The 22,158-nt window shown below is 40.0% G+C and overlaps 1 protein-coding gene and 1 long non-coding RNA gene across 8 annotated transcripts in view; both read left to right on the forward strand.

The window, feature by feature from the left end:
* The window catches only part of LOC149154467 (ZIP metal ion transporter family), a 311,479-nt gene that overhangs the window by 22,390 nt on the left and 266,931 nt on the right, over positions 1–22,158 (forward strand). For all 7 annotated transcript variants that reach the window (XM_089439031.1, XM_089439034.1, XM_089439032.1 and 4 more), the window contains 4 exons: positions 12,099–12,157; positions 12,252–12,344; positions 12,535–12,630; positions 12,749–12,827. In XM_089439031.1, the coding sequence (XP_089295157.1) occupies positions 12,099–12,157; positions 12,252–12,344; positions 12,535–12,630; positions 12,749–12,827 (327 nt within the window). The remainder of the gene's footprint in view (positions 1–12,098; positions 12,158–12,251; positions 12,345–12,534; positions 12,631–12,748; positions 12,828–22,158) is intronic.
* Positions 4,680–6,960, forward strand: LOC149154468 (uncharacterized). The gene is made up of 2 exons (XR_016262526.1): positions 4,680–6,717; positions 6,814–6,960. It is a non-coding gene; the product is annotated as an uncharacterized LOC149154468 (long non-coding RNA).

Raw genomic sequence — 22,158 nt, forward strand, 5'->3', positions numbered from 1 at the left:
ATGTAGTGGGCCTTGCCCGCTGTGCCCCTGTGCCCTGGTGCACACGACTCTCGACAAGTAAAACATAGTTTCCTCCTCTGGAGGCCTGTCTTGGTCTCCTCATCTAACTGCCCACGCCCCTGGGCTTGCTCCTTGTGGTGGGGGCCTAGTGTCATTCCCCTTCTGTACATAGGGAGTCTATGATGGAATGGTTGCTCTAGACATGGGGATTGCCCCTTGCAGATCTCTGGCACAAGTCACAACCTCCTGCAAAGTAGTGGGTCTGCGGGACTTCACCAGTCCACGCAATGGCTCAAGCAACCCCTCTATAAATGTGTACACCCTCCTGGCATCAGACAAGTCTGGCACCATGACTGAGACCCTCAAAAACTCCGATATGTAATGCTCTGGGTGGCCAGTCTGCCTAAGCTGGGTCAACTCCCTGAAGTGAGCCTTCGGGTCCCTCCTATCAAAACACTCCACCACTCTCCGTGTGAAGTCCTCATAAGAGGTCACGCTGGCATGCCCTAGTGTGGACAAGCCATGAAACCACCAATTGTGTGCCTCCCCCTCCAAGTGCAAGGTAGCCATTTTGATGGCTTCCACCTCTGTCATCTGATTAAGCTGGAAATAGGTATCCAACTTCTCCACCCAAGCTCGAGCTGTGCACTTGGTAGATCCATCATACGTGGGAAAATACATCCTCCCAATAGTACGCTACAACTTTGAACTCTGTGTGCTCGGTCCCCCACTGTACCTGCCCTTCTCATTCTGTTTGAGCTGGCAATAATCTTTGAAGGACAAGGCTGCCTTGAAATCTTCCCCCATGGATTGCCACTCCCTGAAATAATCTCCCATGGGCATCTGGTCATCCGACCCACCTTGCTCACTAGGTGTTGATGGTAGAAAAGTAGGCAGCGTGGTCCTGGTTGGCCCATTGAAAGCTGGTGGGTGAGTGGTTGGTGATGGGTGGTCGTATTGTTGTGAGGCCCCTAAAGTCTCTCCAAATAGGAACTCACGATGGATGCTCTTGTCCCTATTCTGCTGCTTGATCTCCTCCAACATCTCCTTCTGTCCCTTGGCTAAATCATTTAGGGCCTTCAAGAGGCTATCAAATGCTGCTTCCTCCTTACTCTTTGGCTCCCCCATATTTGCTACTACTACTGCCTTCCCACGTGCCTTAGTATCAGGTGTAATCTCCAACTCCCTCTCCTTGCTCCAGTACCTTTGCCTTTGGTAAGTAACGTTCTGCCTATCCTCCTTGTTCATAGGAAAGTTCCCCCACGGTTGAGCCAAGATCAGAGCTCTGATACCACTGTAATGTTCCTAATTAGGAAAAACAGTGATATGCAAAGCAAAACAGTACATGCAACACAAAATTTCAGAAAATTCAGTGAACACCCATAAAAACTCTAGAAATGTCAACCAATTGAGCCATTTTATTAAATAATTGGAGCAAGAGTACAATGGTGTGGAAGGAGTGCACCTGGGCTTGCCTCAATGGCAAGCTTGACAAGACCCAGGTGATAAAATAGAAAGCCCAGATGAGAGAACGAGTTGCTCCAATGATGTCTTGCGCTACACCAGAAAACTACATTGTTTGCTGGAAAGATACTGTTGGAAACCCCACCTCCGATGCTCGGAAAATTCTGTAAAATTAGCGCTAAGTTCCTCTCAAATAACCCACTAAAACCCATGAAGGGTTTGGTCTGGTTTTGACCCGCGAAATTCGACCCCAATTACCACGTCCTCCCCCAACAACTGGGAAATACAGCCTGTCTGCAAACTCCCTGAAAAATCCCTCTAATCACTCACAAAATGCTGAGTCTCACTACCCGAAAGTTCTCCTTATTTCTCTCGACAAAACCCAGCTCTAAAACACTCCCCTCAAACTCCCACGTGTGCTTAGAAAATGGCTACTGTGCAGGCCCTGGATGCACAAATTTGTACTGCCTTCAATTAGCAACCTCCTGCCCCAAAACTCATCAATTAGACTGATCTTCCCATGAAGCTCCTATGCCAAATTTCTCCTGGCAAACACTAATCGGAAGACAGCTGAAATAAGCCAAGCGTGATCCCCTCCTGTGTACTCTTGGAATACGCATTGGCTGAGTGAGAGACTGCTTGTATATATCTGAATCTCTCCAAACTCTCCTCCAACTTGGTACAATTTGACCTCCCTAGGGTGGTACTCGAAGTCCATCGAAAGAACGGTGAGCTCTCTGCTTGGAAAAATTGGTGCTGAACAACAGTGTGACCCGCCTTAGCAACTTGAGCAACACTAGAAAGTTTGATTGGCAAAAAGACCCAAAAAATGGTTGAGCTTCTTCTATTTATAATTTGTGAGTTGCCTTTCCCCAAGTAGGTCCCTCCAACAACTTTTTGATCCCCTTCCTTGGCAATTCAAATTCCTTCCTAGGCAAGTGCGTTTTACTAATGCGTGTGGCCCCCATGCTGCACTAGCAAAAATATTTTGGCCTTCCCTTTTTGCTAAGTCTTTCTCCAAAAAATTGTGGGTCCCATAGTCACCGAAAATGCCAAAACCGTGGAAATGAACTTAAGGTAAATTATTTTAGGAAGGGACATTACAAAAAGGTTTGATTTCTTTTTGTTTGTTTGTTTTGAATTCCTTCTTGTCTCAGCACTGTCATCTTCGTTGATACAAGTTGGTATGATCCTCTAAGTGATAAACAAAATTGTCGCACCAAGAAGGGATCAGACCATGCTAAGTTAATCTTCTGTTGAATCTTGCAGTGGCTGGAGACTTGTGATGAATTGTTATCACCTGAGTGGATTGTACAAACTTTAGTATTCCTTGGAACATAAGTTTTATGTTCTGAGTGATACTGGTATGTAGATTGGTTGAAAAGTCTACTCTTGTTATTTAGATGTCGATAAGGAATTCTTCTGTTTTGACTTTCCCTTATCAAGTGTGTGGCAATTTCTTGATTTACTTCTGGTACCAATGCTGCTGAATTGGATACAAAATTTACTCTTGAAATTTCCATCATCTGAATTGTAACATCTGAATATGTTTTTCCTTCAACTGGTTTGTCATTTTCTTGAGTTGTGATATTGATTGGATCGATGTACGTATCTTCAACGTGGATTGAAGACTTTGACATTTCTTTCTTGATGAATTCTTCTAATTTGTTGTTCAATGATTTCTTATCATTTTTAAGTTTTTTAATTTGAGTGAGTAGACTTTGATTATGATTTTTTAGACATAAGAGTTCCTCATTTTCTAAGTCGACTTTACCTTGACATTCAAACTTCTCATCTTTTAAACACTTAATTTGTTCTAATAACCTTTGATTCAAGTCTTTTAAGCGCAAATTTTCTTTTTCCTTTCTTGATAGAATCTTGTTGAATTTCTTCTCGACACATTCCTTTTTTTCTTCTAATTTTTTCTTTCTTTCCTTGGATTGCTTGACCTTTGCAAGTAATTTTTGGCTATGGTCCCTTAGACGCAAAATTTTATCGTTCTTTTCTATTAATTTTTATTCCATTTTTGCAAGTTTTTCTTTTCGTTCAGTCATTTGCATCAATACATCATCTTGACATTCTTTCGCATTAAATAATTTTCCACACGTTGGACAAATTAATTTGCAATTTTTATGAATCCATGGATATCCAATGTATGTTATACAAAACGAACATTTAGTCGAAAATAATGATTGTTGTTTGGAACTCATCTTCTGTGCTTTTCTTGAATTCCTTTCTCAAATCACTTTCATAATAATTTTATTTTTATTTTTATTTTTAATTAAATACTTATAAAACTATATCGTTATAAACTATACAATATAATTATAAAATATATAATTAATTTATATATAGATTTTATATAAAACATATATATATATATATTAATGGTAAGTTATGGGTGGAAAGGAGAATTGAATCGGTAGCTCAGAGATTCCAGCGGTTGCGACAGGGGATTAATGGATTGGTCGAATAATGTTGACAGGGGACAATTGCACTGACCGACGAGATGTGGATGGTTGATTTAGTAATTTTTTGGCAGCTGGAATAGGTATGTAGTGCGATAAGGCATAGGGTACAACGCGGTGGAGGAGACTTGGAAGGGTTTTCGGGAATTGTCGGCTGGAGGATTTGATAGTGAAGACGTCGTTTGGGACAGTGGCACACAGATGTTTGAGGTAAGAGGTGATGATTTTGATAACGACAACAGAGAAGCAAGCAATGACTTCAACCCAATGTGCTATTGCTTGGGCGACTGTGGTGGCTTGTCTGCTAGCGATGGGTGGAAATCGGGTTGAAGGTGCATACAATGGTTGGGTAGAGTGCAGGTGGTTGCGGAGATGAGATGCGGTTTTGTGTCGATTTATCACAACCACGAGGAACAACGACCAGGCACTGTGGACATCAGACAACGGCAGGCAGGTCGACAATGGTTTGCAAAGATGGTGGTGGTGACGTGAACTGTGGTGGCTGTCTTCGGTACAATGGTTCCCCTTTTTCTTCCCTTTTTTATATTTTATATTTATTATTTTTTTTAAATAATTATTTTCATACATATAATTTTTTCTTTTTAATATGTTTGATTTATTTTTATTTTATTTTTTTATTTTATATTAATTTTTTAAAACATTTTTAATTTTTTTTAATATGTATAACCTCTTTTTCCTTTTTTTTCTTCCATTTTTTTTTTGTAATTTTAATTTTTGATTTTTTTTTTAAATGGCCAAAGGCTTGAATGACAAAACTGGTGAAATGGAGAAACTCCAAATTCTTGTAGTGAAACACTTCAACAACAACGAAGTTGACAACTTTCGACGACCAAGGACCTGGATCAGACTGGCTCTGTGCAGTGGTTGAGCAGCCATAGGATCGAACAACTCTGATATCAATGTAACGAACAAAGTTCGTATACTCAGAGTTAAATATTCCAGAAGACTTGGAATACGAAGATCTCTATTGAAGATACAAGAATATATATTAAAATGTGTGAATGAGAATGATGTTACAAATGAGAGTGAGAGCCTCCTTATATACCCTAGGCAGGTGCCCCTTTATGAACAATCATGTCCTTTAGGGACATACCTCTTCCTTAACTAATTACTAATTAATCATTATTTATGATGTTTTATTATTATTTATATTTATATTATGTATATCTATATTTTATTCATAACATTGAAGTTCCACCTTGCACAAATTCCTGGACATGAGGTAGGGCCTTTCACAAACACAAATCTAGAAATCATTTGTAGAGCCATCAAATCATTGGAAGAAATAGAGACAACCAAAGTGATGAAGGCAACTCTGAAGGGTCAAATGGCAGGGGGTGGAGTGGCAAGATTGGGAGGTGACCATGAGAGCAGTACTGGTTCTTCTTTAGCAACAACGTCTACACTCAACCCCATAGCTACCTCATCATTGTTTTCCTAGAACCACACCTGGAGCACAACTATCTATCGCGTCAGCTCTTAAAAAAGGGAGAAGGAAGAAGTTGACAAGTTGTTGGGCAGGTGTCTTCTTTGGAGTGATATTTCTTTCAACATTGCTAGAAGCAATTCATTTTTCTAGCTTGCGATTGATGTTATTGCTATTGTTGGCTGGGGGTACAAACCCCCTTCATATGACGACTTTAGGGGGCACATTCTTCAAAATGAAAACGCTGAATGCACTAAGAGATTGGAGGAGTTTAGGGGTTCATGGGTACACACAGGATGCACTGTGATGTCAAATGGTTGGACCGATCAAAAGGGTAGAACCCTTATTAACTTCTTGGTTAATTGCCCCAAGGGAACAATGTTTATGAAATCTATTGATGCATCTGCACAAAACAAAGATGCACAGTTATTATATGATTTGTTGGACGTGTTCATTTAGGAGGTGGGTCCACAACATGTTGTCCAAGTCATAATGGATAATGTTGTAAATTATGTTCTTGTTGGCAGGATGCTTATGGAGAGGTATCCTAACTTATTTTGGACACCTTATGTTGCACACTGCATTGATTTGATGTTGGAGGACAAAGGAAAAATTCCTTTTGTCAAAGATATGTTGAATCATCAAAAAACATTACAAAACTGATATATAATCACACATCTGTGCTTAATTTGATGAGAACACTCGCCAACAACAAGGAGTTGGTGCGCCTTGCCATTATAGGTTTTGCCACTAGCTTCATATCTCTTTAATCCCTTCTAAATTCTATGTGGGATGTGAAGAGAATGTTTCTTTCAGAGGAGTTGCGTGCTTTGCCATATAGCCGCAAACCAGAGGGAGAGGCCATATGCAGGTTAGTTTCATACCAGGAAAGCTTCTGGGCGGGAGTGCAAGAGGTGTGTAGCATTACTGAACCTTTGGTAAAGGTTCTTCGATTAGTTGATGGAGACAAACCCGCAATGGGCCACTTGTATGAGGCCGTGGATAGGGACAAGGAATCCATTCACAGCGACTATGATGATAAGCGGGATGAGGGGTTTCAGAGACAACTCATATGGGAAAGTGATTGATGACCGATGGAACAATACACTCCATCGTCCCTTTCATGCTGCAGGGATCTACCTGAACCCTGCATTTTCTTACTCCTGTGGCTTCTTATATGATGCTGAGGTCATGGATGGATTCTTCACTTGTGTTTAGAAGATGGTGCATCTGCAGCAGAATGTGCAAAAATATCCAAAGAAATGGAGATATACAGGATGGCAGATGCCACATTTAGCTTTGACATGGCGATTGTGTATAAGAAGACTAAAATGCCAGGTAAGATTTAGTTTGTTTCAAATTTCATTGTCTCTTCATACTTTGCTTCAACTTCAAATTTCAATTTGTTTCTTATGTTTATCTTATTTGTTGTAGATGCATGGTGGAGAAGTTATGGTGACAGAGTACCAAACCTCCAAAGGCTTGCGATTCGAGTGCTCAGCCAAACATGTAGCTCCTCCGGATGCGAGCACAACTGTAGTGTATTTGAAAAAATACACACCAAAAAGCACAACAGGTTAAAAATATTCCAATTAATTTTTTGAATTCATTAAATAATAATTTTTTTATAATTATTAATTTATTATTTTATAATTTTTTTTTTTATGACCCTTGTACAGGTTGCAGTCCCAACGACTTAATGACATGGTCTACATCTACTACAATCTTCGATTGTGGGTGAGACAATTTGAGAAGACACCTGATGTGAAGGCCATCTCATTGGATGGGATTGACACCACTGTTGTAGAGAGGGTTGAGGCCGAGAGGCCTGTTATGGAGTCAACCTTTGATTGGTTAGAGGAGGTAGTGGAGGGGGTAGCAGCTGCAGAGGAGGAGGAGGAGGTAACACCACCTACCATGGTCACCCGTAGAGGACGTGGTCTACCTACTATAGCTCCTAGTTCTTAAGCTTCTAGAGCACAACAGAGTCCACTCCCAGTGCCATCCCCAACGCCTTCTTCATCTAGAGTGAAAAGGCTGAGAATTGCAGGCCTGTGATAATAGGTAGAAATATGAAGAAGAAGTCGAGATCCATAGTTGAACAATCTGTTTGACTAGCGTTGACTCAAGGAAGAAGAATTATTTCAAGAAAGCCTTATGACTTGGTCTTGGAAAGGTTAGTAGGTCAAGGGTCTTGGTCTTGGAATTCATCACTTGAAGATTCTATAAGAAGAAGAATCCATTTGGGTTTTCCTCTCAAATTGGAGAGGTTTCGGCCTTGGCTGATCGCCTACATCTTGTGTCCCTTGTCTCATTGTTGTTTATATTTCGATCGCTGTTTGATGAAGAGAACACTTTAATAATCAAAGCTAAAGAAGAACCTAATCAAAAGAAATAAAAAGTATTCACAAGCAGTTGTCATTACTAGAGAAATCACCTTTTGTCTCTACCCTAGATTTCTCAACATTGCCTTGGTCTTTGACCAATCCTGGTGTTTGTATAATTTTGTATGTGTGAATGCTTTTTTTCTATTGTTATTGTTCCTTTATTTCCGCTACATTGATGATGATATTGTTCTTTCTATATAATTGGATATATTGTTAATGATGTTATGATACTGCGAGTAGAATTCAATATGTAAATAATGAAATGCAATTATCAAAGCTAAGAATAGTGTAGCCCTAAGAAAAATTAACACCATTGACCTAATTATTATGGTCATTCGTTAGACATTAATTAGCAGTCTTTGTGACCTAGTGCAATCACCCTTTATGAAAAGATCCAACAACGCTGTTTGAAAGGGGGGAGCGGGGGTTGCACAGTAAAAGCCCATTAGTCTGTTTCTGCATGCTGCGAAGAGAGAGTAGGTCCTACTTATTTAATATATTTGAGAAGATTGTTATAACAAGTGGTATTTTTAATACTCTAGGCAGGCTTCTCACAGCTCAGTTTATCTGTTCCAATGTTGCATGACTCGTACTCGTATAAGACTTGTCACGACATTGACTCGCCGACCCTTATAAGACTCGGGAACGACTCTTATAAGACTCGTCAAAATACAAAAATAACTTAAAATATGGTAATTTTTAAACACAAAAAAGAAACTAATGACAATTCCAATCCTTATAAGTTATAAAAACCACAATATATGCAATAATTCATAACATCATCCCATATCTATAAAAGTACAACATAAGATATTCGATTTTTGTAAGCAAAACATTTAGATACTCAATAAGAAAAGGACTCATAATTCCATAATTAAAATAAAAAATGTCAGCAAGTTCAAAATTCAAATACATTTGTCATAAATGATAAATGATTGTCTCATAACAATCTTGAGTCTCATCACTCGTGGACAACCACGCCTACAAGAAGCCTTCGTGGAGCTAGTGCTAACATCGGAAGGCTGAAACATTTGTGAGGCAGGTGTATTTGTAGTCTCCATTTGAGATGGCAAAGTAGAGAGATCCTTAGTCTCTTCATCAAGCCAACTCAAATCAGGGGCCTCCTCTTCCACAACTCAATCAGACTCTAAATCAATAGTTTCCAATAAAATTGGATCTGTATCCTTTGGTTGCACTTGTTTTGTGAGCATTTGAAGGTTGTAGTAGATGAAAACCAACTTCTCCAACCTCTCATGGTCCAACCTGTTTCTCTTTTTGCTGTCGATGTGCTCAAACACTGACCAATTGCACTCACAAGAAGAAGCACTGCAGGGTTGACTCAGAACTCTGATGGCGAATTCTTGTAATTGTGGTGCCTCAGCGCCACAATCTATCCACCAATGAGTTGTAAAAAAATAACAATAAAGGTTATTAGTTTGCAATGCCAAACATATAAAAGAGAACTAGCAAATTTACAGGCTAAGTTCTAACAATTTGCACTTACAAAGCATTTTCTTGTCCTTGAGACGCTGGCTTGAGCTGAATCTAAACATGCCAGATGCTTCCTTGTATGTATCTCGTTGTATGTTGATTTTGCCCTGAATATCTTGATCTGGGAACATCTTCTCAATGCATATCATGACACCTCTCATCACCTCAGGATCTCTTTGAATGCTAGACCCCTCACTATATAATAAGCTCGGATTGAGATATGCTCCTGCTGCATGCAATGGTGAATGTAGTTGCCTGTCCCACCTGAAATTAATAATTTTCCATATAGGGAGATATTTAGATTCATTTCCCTTATAAAAAGTCTTGATGGCCTCTTTGGTCCTGTCCATGCCCTCATAAATATATCCCATTGGAGGTTTCTCTCCATCGATCAATCTCAAGACTTTCACAAGGGGATCAGTGAAGATGACAATCTCAGTGACTTTGTCCCACAAACTATCACCAAAGACAAATGCTTTCACAAACAATGCTTCTAGTTTTGTGCTATCTTTCCAAAATACCCATTGCTGGCTACAAAACATTCTTCTCAAAGCTTGGTACTCATACAAAAGGCTTTGGAGGGAAAGAAAGTTTGTAGCAAACCGTGTGACAACTGGGCGACTAAGCTCACCCTGTGTGAATTCCCTCATAAGGTTCAACACCCAAGCATGATTATAAATATACTTGGTAATTTGCTTGCATTCTTGCACAACATCTTGCACCCTCTCCAACTTCCCAATGTCCTCTAGCATCAACTCTATGCAATTGGCAGTCCATGGAGTCCAAAAAATGGTGGGATATTTGGCACAAAGCAACCTTCCAGCGGCCACATAATTTGCTGCATTGTCCGTGATTACTTGGACAACATTTGCAACCCCAACTTCCTCCACCACATCAACCAACAATGAAAAAATCAAATGTGCATCTTTTACATTTGCAGATGCATCAATGGATTTTAGGAACATGGTTCCTTTAGGGCAAGCTACAACAAAATTTATTATTGTTCTACCCCTTTGATCTGTCCACCCATCAGACATAATTGTACAACCTGTAAATTTCCATGAGCTTTTAATGCTTTCCAACTGTTCCTTGACACACTCAAGCTCCTCATCTAGCTCTTGCCCCCTAACTGCATTATAAGATGGAGCTTTGTATCCACGGCCAACGCTTGCAATGGCATCCACCATGGGCTAATAAAAATAAGACTTTGCATAGTTGAATGAAAGATTGTTATGGTACCAAAACCTCCTCATTGCCATATCTTCCTCATTCCTCTTCTTTTCATTAAAAATCTCTAAGGTTGGTTGAGATCCTGCAGTTGTACGAGGACTGAAGAAAGAAGAGGTTATACTCCTATTTGTCACAACACTTGAAGAAGAGTCACCAATACCTGGACTTTGAAACTATGTTTCACTCTGAGATGAAGGTCTACCTATCCCAACAATCTCATCCTTCCTTCTTGCCCTCTTAGAACCTTCTTCTTTAATGGATTCCAAAGCAACTGCCATTTCAGTAGTGACTTCATTAGGGCAACTTTGACAACACGCCACACCATTCCCAGGAATTCTGGCTAGGTGGTATTTATACTTTTTATAAATTTATGCCGGATCACGAGACTGTCTAGAACCCTTTGGTGGCATGGTGATTTTTTTTTTTTTTGGTTTTGAATTTTTCTTTTTAATTTGCAATTTTTTTTGGCCTTGTGGCTGAGTTTCTCAGCCACATGCAGCCCCAAACATAAAAAAAATAAAAAAAATGCAAACATAAAAAAAATTTAAAAACAAAAAAAACAAAATTGAATACATGGAAAACATTCAAACAAGATTCATGAAGCTTGCCTGAAGTTGAGTCCGATCCGATGAAGCCTCCTTTAGCCTCCTCCAAGAGCTCCTTTAGCCTCCTTTAGCTTCACTGCTCAACGCTCATAAACTTAGCCAAACACTCAAATGACAAGTGAATGAGAAATGGAAGGGAGAGAGGTGCTTATAAAGCATTTTTTCCCTCCAATTTCCCTTTCCCTCCACCTCATTTCCAAAAAAGTAAAAAAAAATCAAAATTCTGAAGAATTTGTGCCTTTTGAGGCTCGACGGGTCCTATACGGGTCCGATGAGGGTCTAATAGGCTACCCGTGGGTTTTATGCTCAACCTGCGGGGTCCGGGTCTTATCTGCAGGTTCTATGCGGGTGACCCGGCCCAGCATAAGACCTGTGCAGACCCGTGGGTACTCGCGGGTCTTATGCGGGTCATGCTTCTCTGATCTGTTCAATTCTTGTCAATTCTCATCACTCTCACATTCTCCCTGATCTAAATTTCATGGGCTAGTTCTCATTTTGGGGGATAGGGCTTTTATGAGATTGGTGTGTAGTCTATGGATTTCTTCTTTGTGTCTGATTAAGGTTTTGTTCATTGCATATGGTTGGATGTCATAATATTTCAGAGATATTTTTTGATTTCGGTTTGTATGTTTCTTAGGTCTAGAAGTTATGATATTCATGTCAATTATCTGCATATGTTTCATAGCTTTACAAATGGAGAAATTTATTCAAAATTTATTTATGGTTGGGATTTTGTTCTTTCTTTAAGTTGATCCCAGTTTAGTGGCAATTATGGTATAGCAAACTTTCCGGTCTCCTGACTTCCATCTGAACATTGGAACAGATATTGTTTTGTCTATCCTTTTCAAAGTTATTATAATAATTGCTTTTCTACTGTAAATGAGATATATATAATTCAAATTGGATTTCGGACTCTTTGAGTAACATTTCTGTCACTTCGTAGTTGTACTAAACCATGCTGATAATTAAGGCTGATACAGAAGTTGATGGCATGTGATAAAAACAGGTGCTCTTTTTGTGGTTATCAACCCTACTCCTAAGTTGAAAGTACTTGGACTTCTTCAGGTTATAGCATCTACGTAATTGAATTACTCAGTGCGATCTATTTATAAATAGCTCACCTGGAATATTGGAATGCTGAAACAATTTGATTCTGTAGGGTTTTGCAGCAGGTCTTATGCTCAGCATCTCTTTCTTAGATTTGGTCCATAATGCTATCAACTCGATTGGCTTTTTAAAAGCGAATCTGTGGGTGAGTATGTATGCTTCCCTTGCCTTCACTCTTTCCTACCAATAAAAGCTGGCAAGGTGCTGTTATAGTGTTGTTAACTCTCATCAATCTTGACATGGAATTACTATTCATATTTTTTTGAAATTAGTTTGAATTTTATGACGTATTCTGTTAGTCTTATTCATTTATCTTCATTGGGTGAGGAGTCCAGTTTTTTGGAGGTGTCGTAGTATTTGCTTTCATCATCAATTTTATTCCAGAGCCAACTCTGGTTCCCTCTCAAAATCAGGCAGATAAAAGTGAAAAGGTGAGACCATTGTTTCTCATGTAGTGGTCGATGGGTTACATGCTTTGTAGAGGACAGAAGCTTCTTGGGAAAGTGATCTTAAGATCTTGTGTGTTTTTTGTCTTTTCTTGAAACAAAGAATCACTATGATGGAGGGAAGGATCTGATGAAAAAGCATCGGAGGCAAGTCTTTTTCAGTGGCATCATAACTGCAATTGGTATGTATGCTGTCTATATATCACCACTGATTTCTCTTCTCACAGGTGTTCTGTTCTTTATTCAGTACTAAAGAAATTCAATTCCTGGTTTGCAAAGTACTTCATAGTGTTTGTACTAAGGAAGGGTTTTTATTGTAATCCAAATCAATTTAGTCTATAATCTGGTAAATATGTCTAAGAGACAAATATTTTAAATTATAATAAATAGTTTTACATTAACTTGAAGACTATAATAAAACAATTTTCTGCACTAAATGTAAGACAAAATGGGTAAAATTCTAACAATTTACTTATGACCCTTTGTTACAGTACCTCAGAATATTTACTGTTCTGTGTTTCCAGCTTAGTGGAAGTGATATTACTATGCTCAGCAGTTAACAAATTAATTGTGAATACCCAGTTTTGTGTCAGGTGGGCTAGCAATAGACTAGGGTGATTTATAGGTTGCATGGCAGCCTTAAAATATGACGACTTTGTGAGTAAAAGTAATTATGTGGGAGCTTTCTTCTTGTTCTTTTATTGACATGAAGAATTGCTCATGTATGTTCACGTTAATGGCTACTGTTACGCATGCTCGCAATTATGGTTTCTACTATGCATACTCACATTAAGGTCCTTCACACTGATGAGACTTGTAACTCAACTTATATCATTGTTTAATAACATCCCACTCATAAGTGTTAATTATCAAGGATTGCAACTATTGCTTTCTAAAAATTGTGGGATAGCTAGCTATAAAATGGCTCTCAGGCATTGCAGTAGCGTGTTTTTTTTGGAAGTTTGCTATTGTGGGTATTCTGAAAGAGACTTTTGGGCCAGGTTCAATGCCCATACTGCCATGGTTTTGTCCTGAGTTGGCATACACACTTTTTCAGAATAGTTTTAAACTTCATGTGTTTAGCATTACCCATCAGATTGTATGTGGTCTTAGACTATGATTTTCATCACAAATGTTAGAGGTTTGCAGAGTAACACTGATGGATCATTCGATGGACTAGGGACACCTAGTTGATGCACACTTTCGTGGAGATTGTTTCCATTATGACGGTTTTTCACCCGTGTGCTTATTTTGGAGTATTATGATATCACTTGATGGATTTGGATGGAGACTCATCTATTTCAGTTTTTTGAATGGGTTATCATGGGTCATGCCATGGTGCCCTTTCGTATATGATGGATCAGCCTTCTAGTGGGCTTTGTTACCGCTCAAACTAGCAGGGGGCCTAAAGGGACTCCTAAAGGGACAACTGCGAGGTCAAGGGCAACGATGGAGACTTAGCCCACGGTCACTTCGGCTAAGACTCCCTACTCTTTACGGACTTTCACTGATGGGAGGAGACCCTGTATATAGAAAGTCACTTGTGAAAGATGAACCAACAAATGGATGTGAAGTGACCTTAATGATCCTTTTCCTAGAAGGAGGTTAAGAATGGAGCTTGCTTGCTCTTCAAGCAAGGTACAAAGCTTTCTAGGAGAAGGAGGTGAGGATTTAAGGGCTAGGTTTAAGGAATATGCCTTGTAAAGGAGTTTCCCAATCCCTATAATCCTTATTGAACTTGGTTTCCCAAGTGGTTCTTGAAGAATTGACTTTTCAAAGGTATGGGACCACACGGGACCAAGTGGACCCAGGTTAGGTTAAGGGGAGGGAGTTTAGCAACCAATGATGATCTTAACCTAAACAAGGAAGGGGAAAGGATCAAAACAAGAATTTCCACTTAAAGGTGTCAAATTGATCCTATGAGGTACTAGCCTAGGGAACACTAGGGCAAAGTTTGATCTCAGAGGTAGGGCTTGGGATATCTCATAATCCCATCATCAGAGTTTCTTCAAATTTGGAGGAGACCTTGAAGACACACCAACACAGTAGACGCTAGGAGATTGGACTTTTTCTATGGCTACTTTGTCGGGAAAGTGATTCCCTAGGTGGCCTAGCGTGGCTAGACCTAGAAAATAAGGGAAAAAGGTAAAGAAAAGATTTAACGTGACCACCTTATGGTGGACCAGTGCCTAATTCCTTTTGGGGATATGGAGTCAGGAAGAATTATGATGAAGGATCTCGTTTCTAGCTCAAGGAGGCTCTAAGGGCAACTTTGTCCAATGTTAGGGCAAAAAAAGAAAGTGACGCTAAAGCATTTATACTTCACTTGTAGATGAAGATGGCTTATTGAGATAACTTCATCTCTAGGACAATTCGTTCAACAAACATGGCTTGTACATAGAGATATGCTATAGAAACATAATTCCACAATGAATAAGTAAATGCATGCAACAATTAGCCCTAAAATAGTGAAAATCCGATGATCAATGTATGTGACAAAATAAAAGAAAATAGCATCAAAGTTGTACTTACATGTAAGAAAATATATCCAACCATCAATACATTTGCCAATAAAGAAGCTATAAGATAAGAAAATCCAATCCAAACATCAAAATTCATCCATGCTTCAATTTGTCCTCCAAGAAAGAAATGCGAAATTCTCAAGAGAAAGAATGATCCAATCCAAGTGATGATACAAATGAATTCATGTCTCTCCTATTTATACACTCATTAGGATTTCAAATTACCTAATTTGAGCCTACATTAGCCCATCAACTAAAATAATGTGCAAATAACTATCTATTGGTGACAATCCCACCAAACTAGCTCATAAATAAAATAATAAGCCTCCCAAGAGGTTGAATAATCAATAATGCATGTCGTTGGGCTCTCTAAGAGACTTGATGAAGTCCATAAGTGCCAAAATGATGAGTTGGACTTCCAAAAGTAATGGACAAGGGGTTAGCCCCTTGTTCTCCACATAATAAACCTGTGGTGCTCCCAATGGCTGTGAGGGCACACAAGTGACCTCATGGGTCTCCAAGTAAGTCGAAGATGCTTGTAGACCATCTGTAAGGGCTCAGATGATGGTGTAAATGATGCCACATCAACATACAAGTCTTGGGTCATCTGCCAAGTGCATGGTACAACTGTGGGGCAAGTTGGGCAGAGGTGAACCAGGTGCATCTTCCTCGTCCAATAGGTGAATCTCGGGCAATCTCTGAACATCTTTGGGGATCTATGGACTACTGTGGAGGCCCATGGCTCTTAACACACACCCTACATGTGCCAATGTAGCCCTCTGGAGGGTTAGGACCCCGTATAGGGAGACCAAACCCAAGATGGAGACCATCTGCAATTGTGCATAAGATTTAATGCGTCCCCTAGCCTTCCACTACAACAAATCATCAAGGAAATCGAGTAAAAGAGCTTACAAACCATGGACCACAAGTGGAGACTTCATAATGGCCTGCCCTTCGATAATGAGCTTTGGTGTTGATTTTTGGTAGTATCAGATCTGCTCTAAGTCTCAAAATTTGCAGGGAGGCTTAGACACATGCATTCTCCAATACCCAGAAATCGTTTTGTGAAATTACTCCCGGAGACAGTTTTATTAAAATAATTAATTATTTTTAATGAGACCCTAAGTCTAAACTTATGAAATTAAAAAATTAAAGGGTATTAATCTAAATGTGGGTGAAACTTCTAGAAGAAGACGAGGATCAAGCCAAAATGATCTAAGCCATTGATTAGAAGTTAATTTGGGCCATTAGTTGTCCAATAGAAAGATATAAAAAGAGGCTTGAGGGGCACTTGGAGAACACATCGAGTGAAGATCAAAAGATCAAATTTCTGAAGCAGAGCAACTGCCAGAAAGAATTTCGAAGTGATCTTTTGCAGTGAGGGGCAGGGATAGTTCCGGTTGGATATTTCTCTTGATTCGGGAATACTCAACAGAGAAGGTAGAGAGAGATCCAGCAGAGGCAGCGCAGAGTTAGAGAGGCTGACGTAGGGCCACGTAGAGGCAACACAAAGCCAGAGAGGCTGACGCAGGGCCACGCAGAAGCAACGCAGAAGCCCAAAGGGGATTCATAAATTTGTTGGAGAATCGCTTTTCAGAGCCAGAAGCCGGGGTGTGAGACCTGGAGGGAAGAAGTCGAAGTCTCAGAGGCAAATTGATCAGCCGGGATGAGTGACATAGACCCTAGTAGCTATGACGCAGGGCCTACGCAGGGATTGCATAGAGACTATGCAGAGGCAGCGAGGGGTAGTCCATTCAATGGCTGGATCAACCAGGATTTCCAGTGATAGTGTGAGGTAATCTCACTCATCTCTCTGTCAGTAATATTCTCTGTACTGGATAGCCATCAGGGCATCCAAAGATTGAATTCAGAATTACTACTGCTTAATAATAAAACCCTCAACTGCGACACCGTTTTCCCGCATGGGGTTTTTCCGGGGACATTTGTCCAAAAACAATTGTGTAGATGTGTTGTGTATTTCTTTCTTGTTCAATTTCTTGTTTCCGCATATAATAATTAAAGAGTGAAGGCTGCAGTGTATTTACTTCGATATTTACAATAGAACACCGCAAATAACTTGAATGGATTAACAAGTAGGAGAAGTAACATCAGTTTATTGCAGTAGGGATTCCGGTCTATGGATTTTCACATGGTATCGGAGCTGCAGGTGAAATAAGAGAGCAATGCCGAAAGAGCCCAGTGTTGAAGGAGGAAGGGACTTCGAAATTCCTGTAGAGGCAACAATTTGAATCCCAGAGGGATTGTGCAGTTTAGGCCAAAAGGGCTAGATTTTTTTGGTAAATCTCTCTTTCAGTGAGTCGACAGAGAGGTAGGATTTCCATATCAAAATCTGTTAGCGACAGAAGGAGCAGCACAGCAGAAGCTTTAACAAAGAGGAGTTTTCTGGTGTGACGCAGTTTTCTGCAGGCAGTTGCTGGGCAGAAAGACGTTAGAAGGAAGAGGAGACACTTGAGGGAATTTCTTCCTCAGAGAATTCCTAGCCAGGGAATTTGAATTCTCATTTGCTAAGCAACAACAAGAGAGAGGAGGTCATTTGACTTTTTTGATTGGCAGAGATGGCAGCCAGTGGATTGAGAGATCAGGATCGGTTGGATGGTGCATCCAACTATGTGATTTGGAAGGCGAGGATGTCATGCCTTCTAGATGAACATTTTCTCAAGATCTACGTTGATAGCGTGGTAGCTGAGCCTGCGGATCTAGATCCGCTCAAGAAGTACAAGGGAGAAATGGCAAAGACCAAGAGAGTGATTCTTGACAGAGTGAAGGATCATGTAGTCTGTCACATCGCTGGCAAAGACACTGCCAAGGAGATGTGGGATTCTTTGTCGACGCTATTTCAACGATCTTCCGAGCAACGAAAGATGTACTTGGAACAGAAGATGGGATCTATGCAAATGCAGAAGGGGGAACACATTGATCCGTTCCTTACTAAGCTTCAGGAGACCTGAGACGAGTTGGCAACCGTGTGGTCAACGCTTCAAGCTTCTGAGATGGTAAGATTGGCCCTGAATTTAGTTTCCGAGGAGTGGCAAGTTTTTTGTCCAAAGCATCCTGGGCAGGGTGACTTTGCCAGACTGGGATGGAATGTGGGTAGCTCTTAAGCAGGAAGCGCTGAGGAGAGACTTGGTCAAGTGTAAACTTGACGGAAGTAGTAGTAGTGGGTCGAAGCCCAAGGAGGAGGAAGAAAATGCAACCCTTGCATCAAAGGGGCAACAGGATTAGCGGAGAAAGAAGAAGGACGTCTCGAAGATTAAATGCTTCAGGTGTGGTGAATTCGGTCACTACGCAACACAATGTCCTCTCAGAAAGAAGGACAAAGATGAGAAGCATGATCCGAAGGCTGCACCCTTGAAGATCGAGGAGGAGGAGTTTGCCATGACAGCCCAGGCATCTCTAGGAGGGAAGTGGGATATTTAGCGCTGTAGTTCGAGAGGACTGCAGTTGGGCAGGATCCTTGAGGAGTCCAACTCTCAGATCAATTCCTTGCTACGGGAGCCCAAATCAAAAGTAGCAGAATGGACCAATGTTAGTTGGTGCAGAGGAGTGTTGGAGTGAGTTGCAGTGGCTAGGAGCGCCAGAGACTGAGCAACGCAAAGCAGAGCTGATAGCAGTGTAGTTGGCACAGAGCAGAGGTTAGTAGCAGCACAAATGCTTCAGAGGGTCAGCGTAGAGAATAATAGCAGTTAGAACTCCAACAACGAGATGCATCATACTGAACACCAGTTCAATAATTTGGGGTGCTTTTCCGTTGCTAATGCAGTAGCAACAATAGTTGGAGAAGATTGCAGTGCAGATGTAGCATTGGCAGAGGCAGTGCCAACAGCAGCACGAATGCAGAATTGAGAGGGAGTTGCAATACGGATGCAGTGTTGACAGTGGAAGGGTCAGCGACAGTACATATGCAACATTTGCGTAGTAGTTGGTAGACAAGATGTCAAACATCAACAACGCAGAAGGAGATGTTACAAAACAGAGTGATGCTTCAACAGGGTGCATTGCTAGAGCACATTCCTCGCTAAGAGGGAGTGTTGATTTCTGGTAGCATCGGATGTGCTCTAAGTCTCAAAATTTGCAGGGAGGTTTAGACACATGCATTCTCCAATACCCAGAAATCGTTTTGGGAAATTCCACCTGGAGACAATTTTATTGAAAGAATTAATTATTTTTAATGAGACCTTAAGTCTAAACTTAGGAAATTAAAATAAGTATTAATCTAACTGTGGGTGAAACTTCTAGAAGAAGACGAGCATCAAGCCAAAATGATCTAAGTTAATCTGGGGCATTGGTTGGAGATTTCTCCTAATCCGGGGATACTCAGCAGATAAGGCAAAGAGAGATCCAGTAGAGGCAATGTAGAGCCAGAGAGGCTGACGCAGGGCCACGCAGAAGCCCAGAGGGGATTCATAAATTTGTTGGAGAATCGATTTTTAGAGCCAGAAGCCAGGGTGTGAGACTGGGAGGGCAGAAGTTGAAGTCTCAGAGGCAAATCGATCAGCCAGGAGGAGTGAAACAGACTCCAGTAGCTGTGACGCATGGCCTACGCAGGGATTGCGTAGAGACTGTGTAGAGGCAGCCCTTTCAGTGGCTGGATCAGCGAAAATTTCTAGTGATAGTGTGAGGTAATCTCACTCATCTCTCTGGCAGTAAAATTTTCTGTACTAGATAGCCAACAAGGCATCCAGAGATTGTATTCAGAATTACTACTGCCTAATAATAAAACCCTTAGATGTTGCACCGGTTTTCCCGCATTGGGTTTTTCCGGGGACATTTGTCCAAAAACAACTGTGTAGATGTGTTGTGTATTTCTTTCTTGTTCAGTTTCTTATTTCCGCATATAATAATTAAAGAGTGAAGGCTGCAATGTATTTACTTCGATATTTACAGTAGAACACCGTAAATAACTTGAATGGATTAACAAGTAGGAGAAGTAACATCAATTTACTGCAGTAGGGATTTTGGTCTAGGAATTTTCACTTTTGTCAGGTGCTAATGTCTTCAAGTTCCAAATGGGGTTAACCATGTATCACATTAGGTGGCTTCTACTTCTAAAGGGAATAACATGTTCAAGGTACATCCTTTAAAAGGTGGTGGCATGTGATAAAGAGATGGATGGAGTAGGGAACAAAAAGGGGCAGCCCTAGGCCACATGCTGTGGTACAAGGGTAGCCAGTAAAATGAAAGCCCACACTTGGGTATATAATGTATAGGAGGGAACAATCGTGGTACATGAGGTGCCCCGACCTTGATTTTTCTACCCTTCTTTATGTGCCTTTCGCCTTTTTATGATTTTTCGTTAATTAACTACTTGGGGCTCAAGGGATAAGAGCATGATGTGTGAGATATAGCAGCAAATACCCCTCTTTAAAGTAGGGCAGTTCATTGCCCACCAGGGGTTGGGACAATCATGGATTCCTATATGATGAAGGAGGCTCATAGAGCCTGTAGGAACCAGGGTGATGGCCATGATGATGGGGTAGAGCTCATGTATTGGCTTTTGCCCACATGCTAAATGTGTTTGTCCCTACCATATTTTTCATTTTGTGGTACATTTTCTTGTTGAATGTGACCTATTATGCTTTTACTTTTCTTTTTAGCTGCATCAATGTGTCCGAGGCGTCGTTCCAGGCCCGACGCAAGGTGTTGTTGAAATATGTAACTAGGTTTGGTCTTCATAAATGTATTTGAGTCACAATGAAATGTACGTATCAAAAGAATGAAGAAAATATTTTTATCATTATTATTATAACTTATTGTAATGTCCCCTAATAATGATAATAATAATAATAATATTAAAATATAAGTAAATAAATAATAAACAATAAAGAAAAGATAATAATGGTAAATAAATAGTAAAAAATAAAGTAAAGATAATAATAGTAAATAAATAATAAAGAAAATATAATAATAATAATAAATAATGAAGATAATATAATAATAATAATAAATAAAATAGTAAATAATAAACTGGTGTTCTAAATAAATATATATAAAAGTAAACTATAAAAATAGTAAAAATAAGTAAAGTTAACAAAAAATAAAAAGGAATAAAATAAGAAAGAGCTAAATTAAGAGGAATATTAAATTAAGTAAAACTTAAAATAAAGAAATAAAAGCTACATGTTGACGCATGGAATGTGTGCATGCGGACCTGTAAAGTTTTGTAGATGTTCTATGCTAAGAGCAATTTCACTTTTCTCACAGCAATCATACAAGTAGTTAAGCAAAATGCAGATAGAACATATAAGCAGATCTTACAGAAGACAAATTAGAAACAGGAAAAATGTGTATGTTCGTTTCGGCGGTCAACAGGATGCTTCAACCAGCAAAGTCTCTTTTGGTCAGCCAGCCCAGCATGTGTCACAACAACCCTCCAACCAGTAGATGAGTCAACCCAAGTCAATTCTGCAAAAGTCAACGCTGTCCTGAAAGGTCAACGCAGGGGCAGCAAGCTAAAAATCAACGCAGCAGCAAAACGGTCAACCCTTTGACCTCGATTTTTGTGCCAGGCAGTACGGCCTTCAAAAATCGAACCTTCCACAAGTTTTCAGCTTGATTGGACCAAGCGTTGACCAAAGTCAACGCTGGTCAAACTTCTGCGAAACCCTAGCAGTAGAAACCCTAGCAGCAGAAAAGTCCTCTTCGTCCTTCCCACGTGTGGCTGAAATTCGTCCTCCAGGTAGCTCGTACTTTTTAGGATGAGAGAGGAAGATGTGAGTTGTGTTGTAATAAAATTCTCTCCAACTTTTCCTGTATATATATCCATCAATGAGGGTGTGTGACACATCTGTTGGGCATGTGAGCCTACATTACAAAACTGGCTGACCTTGCACATATAATTTATTAAGAATAATAAATTCAAAATATAAGTTCTGCTCATCGGATTAAGACTATTTTTATATGGATTTTACACCTCTCAGAAAGAGGAATCCAACAAAAATATTAGCCTCTTAATCTGAGCATCAGAACATGG

Source organism: Pinus tabuliformis, chromosome 9 (genome assembly GCF_031772625.1).
Source record: "Pinus tabuliformis cultivar Carrire ecotype Pingquan chromosome 9, CPIR1, whole genome shotgun sequence".
Taxonomy (NCBI): domain Eukaryota; kingdom Viridiplantae; phylum Streptophyta; class Pinopsida; order Pinales; family Pinaceae; genus Pinus; species Pinus tabuliformis.